This window comes from Myotis nattereri (genome assembly GCF_964212035.1).
Source record: "Myotis nattereri genome assembly, chromosome: 1".
NCBI lineage: Eukaryota > Metazoa > Chordata > Mammalia > Chiroptera > Vespertilionidae > Myotis > Myotis nattereri.
Window position 1 is genome coordinate 173,883,425 of NC_138075.1, and position 6,144 is coordinate 173,889,568.

A 6,144-nucleotide genomic window follows, 5' to 3' on the forward strand; every position below is an offset into this window, starting at 1 on the left:
CCCGGGGCGTGAACGCCAGCTCTTGCAGGCGTCACAGTGGGGACCCCTCACAGTGAACGGACACGTCAGAATGGAACGTTTCCTTAAGAGGGGCCCCCAGGTGGCCCCGAACCCAAGTCGCCCAGCCGCTGCACAGCCTCCCCGGACTCCAGCGTCGTTTTAAGGGCGAGGCCCCGTTGGCCGCCTTCGTGCGCTAGAGGGCTTTGTTCCTTCAGGCGCGCAGGTCCCCGCTGGGAACCCAGAGGTCCCCGCCCCAAGGGAACCCGCGGGGCGCGTGTCCCGGGCCTGTCGCCCGGCCTGTGGCCCCCCCTGGTGGGCGGCTCCCCACCACAAAGCTTCCGACGCCTAGTTAGGGGCAAGCTCTGCCCTCCGTCCACTGGGGATCCTGACCCTCCGAGACCTCGGAGATCTGGTGGCAGGCGCGGGCGCCCCTTTTGGGGACCAACCCCGGAGGCCCTGGCGGAGCAGGCGAGCCTGCGGGTGGTGGGAGGAGCGGGGCGCGGGCGTGGGAAGGGGGTGCGGAGGGAGGGAGGGGCAGAGAGAGGGAGGTGCAGAGAGGACCCACCACTTTGCCCAGGGCCCCGGGGCGACCCAGACCTCCATGCGTCCCTAGGAGCTGGTTCAACAGAGGAACTGCAAATGGGGGCTGGTGGGAGGGGGGGGTAGGGGAGGAGACTTGCTAAGGAGAGGTGTGCGTGGGAAGGCAGGTGGCAGTGGTGCTTAAAGTTGGACACCTTTAAAAATATGTATTTTTTGCCCTAACTGGTTTGGCTCGGTGGATAGAGCGTCGGCCTGCGGACTGAAAGGTCCCAGGTTTGATTCTGGTCAAGGGCATGTACCTGGGTTGCGGGCACATCACCAGTAGGAGGCGTGCAGGAGGCAGCTGATCGATGTTTCTCTCTCATCGATGTTTCCAACTCTCCCTCTCCCTTCCTCTCTGTAAAATATCAATAAAATATATTTAAAAGAAACCAAAAAAATAAAATATGTATTTTTATTGATTTCAGAGAGGGAGAGAGAGAGAGAGAAACATCAATGATGAGAGAGAATCATTGATCAGCTGCCTCCCATACGACCCCTACTCGGGATGGAGCCATCACCCGGCCTGTGCCCTGACTGGGAATGGAACCCTGATCTCCTGGTTCATAGGTCGGGCAAAGTTGGGCACTTCTTAAGTTCAGGTATTTCAAAAGAGGGAAAATGGGGAAAGTCTGCATGTTTTTCAAGACTGGGGGGGGCGGGGGACAGGACGGTCCTGTGCTCGAACAGCCTTGTATCATACAACATTGCCACCGCATTTTTGGTGATGCCAGTTTGGCAGGCTCCGGCAGTGACAAAATGCCAGGACGGAAAAAGGATGCTGTCCACGGGCATGTTCTCACCCGACAAGAGGTGATGGCACGAGTTCCTGGAACATAAAGAACACCGTTCTACCTTGGGAGTTCGGCTTCACTGAACATTTTATGAGGGGTGTTCTGGCCGTCAGGAATGCCTTTTCTGAATCTTTTTATTATTTGAACATTAAAAAAGAGTCAAGGGAAGGCCATTCATTAGGTGTGCTGCAATCGTTTCAGGCCAAGTGAGCAGAACAGCCGCGTCGTTACCACAAAAGGCACCCGTGTTGGGAAATTTGGCGCCAGTAGTTGACCATGGCTTACGGCCTGCCGAGGAAGAACACGGTGAAAAACATTCTGCGGGGCAGCTTCACAGTGTAAGTATTTTCATGAGGGTAAGCGTTCACTTGGGGTGGTGGGTGGTGGGTGGGGTGTCCTTGCTAAATAAAAATACTGGACACCCTTATGTTCCCCATGACATAGATACCAGCTTGTATGAGGCATTTTCGGGTGTCTGGATACTGTTTTTTTTTGTTTGTTTGTTTTAAGGGAACTGCTTTGACATGAGTTTATAAATAATATTACATGATCTTTTTTTTTTTAAAAATAATTCTTTATTGTTTAAAGTATTACATATACTGCCCTCCCCCCATTACCCCCTCCAGCTCCCCTCCCCCCACCAGGCCCTCACTGCCCCATTGTCTGTGTCCAGGGCCATGCGTATATGCATACAAGGTTCTTGGTTGATTACCTCCTGCCCACACATCCTCCCCTGCCTTCCCTCTGAGCTTCCCACTCCGTTCCATGGTTGTTACTTGGTCTTAACAACAAAAGAGCACTTTCAAATAAGAAAACTGAAGTTCGGGAAAATGGTTGGATCAAAGGGACAGGGTTAGAGGTCTCCTAAAGCTTTTACTGTTGCCCACCACCTTAAAATACCTCTGTAGGTAGTGCTAGAATTTGTCTGTTGTACAGGATGCACGTACACATACACACATATATTCACACACATGTCCTTATGATGGGATTACATTGAACTTTGCTCCCTACCCCACTGGATCTTGTAAAGCCTAGTGCTTAAGAGCACAGATGCTAAAGTCTGACTTTCCTTGTTCAAATTCCAGCTCCTGACGTACAGCCTTATGACCTTGGGCAAGTCATTCTCTGTTCTTGTTCCCTAATCTGTAAAATGAGGATAATAACAGCTCCTGACCATTTAGTAGGGTTACTCTGGTAATTAAATGAGTTCATATGTGTAAACCGATTTAAACAACGCCTAGCTACTTGTAGTAAGTGCCAGATAAATGTTAGCTGACTTATTGCTCATCTTTCCAAATTACATATAAGGATATACCTTATTCTTTCACTACATGTATGTACCTCGTTACATGTTTGTTAACCAGGCTCGTTGATAGATATTAAAGCTATTTCTGTGGTGGTGTTATTTTTTTTGACAAACAGTGCATCAGTGAGCACTCTTGTAGATGTCTTAGTGCACTTGTTCAAGTCCGTCTATAATAATTGCAGACTTCAAGTCACTCCTTAAAGTTAGATGGTAAAGTAGCAAGGACGCTGGAGGTGGAAAACCAAAGCAGGGCAGGTGTGTAATGCCGTCCCGCCTCTCCCTCCCACCAGAGCAGGTGGATCCCCTTCTTCATGCATATGAGCTCACATTGACTGTAAACAAGAAACAGCTCGTTGCCTGTTGCTGATACTTTACATTTCCTAAGTAGAATACATAAAGCTATTCAGTTACAGTTCATAGTGATTATTTTAAGTATCGTAGTTTAGGGTTTCATCTCCTCCAGTTTTCTAAGGATTCTCTTGGTACTGGTGATTCAAAATAAATAAGCTTAGGCTAGGTACCAGCTCTGGTTCTTAATGAATGAACTGGTGAGTCTCAATTTCCCTGTCTACCTGTGTAGTGGCCGTAGGACTAAAATAAGATCACACACTCAAAGTCTCAGTCTACGCCACGCACCCTGCTCAGTGCATGACTATTCCCTTTGTTCCTCCCCTACTGTGGCCATATTCCTCATCAGCCATAAAAGACTACATCCTTTTAAAAGACATGGGAAGATTGGATTGCCTCCAGGGAGGCTGTATTGTGAATAAAAGTTGCTGTCATTATAATTTATGGAAGTTTTTCAATAAATCTTTACATTATTTAAAGATATAAAGATATCAATATAAAACTCCTTCTCCTGGTTAGCTGGATTTGCAAGTCTGGAAAATCCTGAGTCCGCCCCAGTAAACTAAAATGTATAGTGGAAAGCAGAACTGAGAATTAATATGATGTCTTCTGTATATGCCATAGTAGATGCTTAATAAATATTTGTTGAGTGAATTAATGAACTTTTTCCTCCAGACAGCAACCTTGGGATCTTGCACTGCTGACAGAGATCTGGTACAAAAAACTAAGCGAAATCAAATTTCCTTTCTTGGAAGAAATTACATATGGTGGCCCTATATACCTCAGAAAGTCTAAAATCAGGAGGGACCTTCTGCTTCCTTCTGCAGAAGGTATGTTCAATAAGAACTACTTTAATATATGGCAAAATTTGTCTTTTGCTTATTGTCAGATAAATGTTTAAATATGTTCATTTGCATCCATACCCCTCTCTGTATGTGTAGCTCTCTCTTGTTTAGTATTCAAGAATGTGAATTGTGCTGGATGATAAATACTCAGTTTTGACTAAATTATGCCTGGTAAAAACTGTCGTTGGATTGCTTCATGTATTTTACTTTTTTAGATGTCAAAATGGAAAGGGATATTGAAATGAAGCGCTTAAATAACCTGAAATGTCAGGAAAATGCAGAAAAGGAAATTCAGCTTGCCCTAAGGGAAAAGCAAGTTGGTTTGAGAAGACCTCTTCCGCCTAAGTGACAATTGCCTTGAAATCGAATCTGTGCTTTCTGTGTCTGATGGGGGACAGAGGGCTGTAGCCTTCCACTGTGTGAAGTTCCACGCGGGCATCTGAATGCCGCTGTGGTGAGCCAGCTCAGGTGGGTTAGTGGGCAGCTCGGACAGACCTTGTTCCATTGCATCGCAAGCAACAGCATGGTAAGTAGATGAAAAATGCATCATGAATAGAATCATGTGTGCTGTGCATTTTGATTTTTGTCAATTTGCTCAAAGGGAAGAGGCAACTCCTTGTCGAGACATTATTTTGAAGGACATTTAAAATTGCATCTATGAGATCATAAGGAAGCACCAAAAAGGAGAGAGAGAAATATATATACTGATTTTGAGAGAGAGGGAGAGAAAGGAAAATCAATGTGAGAGTAGAACATCGATCAGCTGCCCAGGGCAAGAAATTCTTTTAAAAATGATAAACTGGAAACTTTTGTTTGGTTAAGAAAAATGGTCGATTTCTTTTTAGTAGCCCCCCAGTTCCCAATTTTCAGTGAAATTTCATTATTATTCTCATGTAGTACTTTAAAGTAGCAAGTAGAACTTGCTTAGGTTTTGTTATCTTAAAAAATGGTCTTTTTCCTTCGGCCTAATTTCATATTGTGTCTCTGGAGCATGCAGAACACATATGTTATAGTGATGTGAAAAGACAAAGACCTTATTATGAGGAAAACTCTTATTTGTACAGGGTAGCTGGAGAATAAGGAATGATTGACTGCAAAGAATTGGATTTGCATGAACCAATTTTCCTAGCATTTGAATTCAATAAAGCACACTTGGATGTAATAGTTAAATTTAAGCACAATTTAGTGTTAGATGATTCAGTAGGCATTTTAGGTGCTTTTAGTATCTCACCTCATCATGAAAGGCATTGCGACATAGTATTTAAGAGTACATACTTTAGACCTGGCTATCTTGTTTCTTAAGTTAGCACTTCAAGGCCTATCTGAATGCCTAATTCATGTAGGCACTCAATATGCATGTATTGATTATTGATTGAAAAGTTCCACATGATCAGAAGTTCATAAGAGGAAGTACATATGGAAATGGTATGTATGTGTGGTGATGGTGGAGGAAAGAATAGAAGCAAAATGCTATCTTCTATATAGGGAAGTCAATAGATTATGCCTAAAAAGGAAAAATCAAGTAGTAGCAGTACCAAAATGTGACTTACAGACACGGAGGTAAAAAACAAAATAGGCGAAAGAGGTGAAATTAGTTGCCGCTGTAGAGGTGACAATGAGTGGCAGGGGTATACAGAACTACTGTTTTTAAACACAAATATTTAGTTTACCCTTTAATATACATTTACAACTGATCATTTTTAAAAAGGGAAACAAAGTGAGTTCCACTGAAATTAAGAAATTTCTCAAGGATACACAACGAATCAGGACATCAGGGAAAGTGGAGAGAGGACTAGAACCAAGACCCATGAACTAAAACCTAGAATTTTCTTTCTACTACTGCCTTATGCAAATGTGTGTGTGTGTGTTTTTTAAAGAAATTAAGATAATAGCCCGGCTGGTGTGGCTCAGTGGGTGAGCATTGACCTATGAACCAGGAGTACACAGTTTGATTCCTGTCAGTGCACATGCCTGGGTTGCAGGCTTGATCCCCAGTGTGGGACGGGCAGGAGGCAGCCGATCAAATGATTCTCATCATTGATGTTTCTCTCTCTCACTTCCTCTCTCTGAAATCAAAAAACATTTTTATTGATTTTATAGAGAGGAAGGGAGAGGGAAAGAGATAGAAACATCAATGATGAAAGAGAATCATTGATTGGCTGCCTCTTGCACACGCCACACTGGGGACTGAGCCCGCAATGCGGGCATGTGCCCTGACCGGGAATCAAACTGTGACCTCCTGGTTCATAGGTCAATGTTCAACCACTGAGCC

At 44.4% G+C, this 6,144-nt stretch overlaps 1 protein-coding gene across 1 annotated transcript; it reads left to right on the forward strand.

Annotated features, from left to right (window-relative positions):
* Positions 1 to 1,649: 1,649 nt before the first annotated feature.
* Positions 1,650 to 4,221, forward strand: LOC308533872 (uncharacterized protein C4orf36; the record flags this gene model as incomplete). Its single annotated transcript, XM_081112048.1, has 3 exons — positions 1,650 to 1,711; positions 3,703 to 3,857; positions 4,088 to 4,221. The coding sequence occupies 3 exons, from the start codon at positions 1,650 to 1,652 to the stop codon at positions 4,219 to 4,221; spliced, it is 351 nt and encodes a 116-aa protein (XP_080968174.1).
* Between the last annotated feature and the right edge of the window lie 1,923 nt (positions 4,222 to 6,144).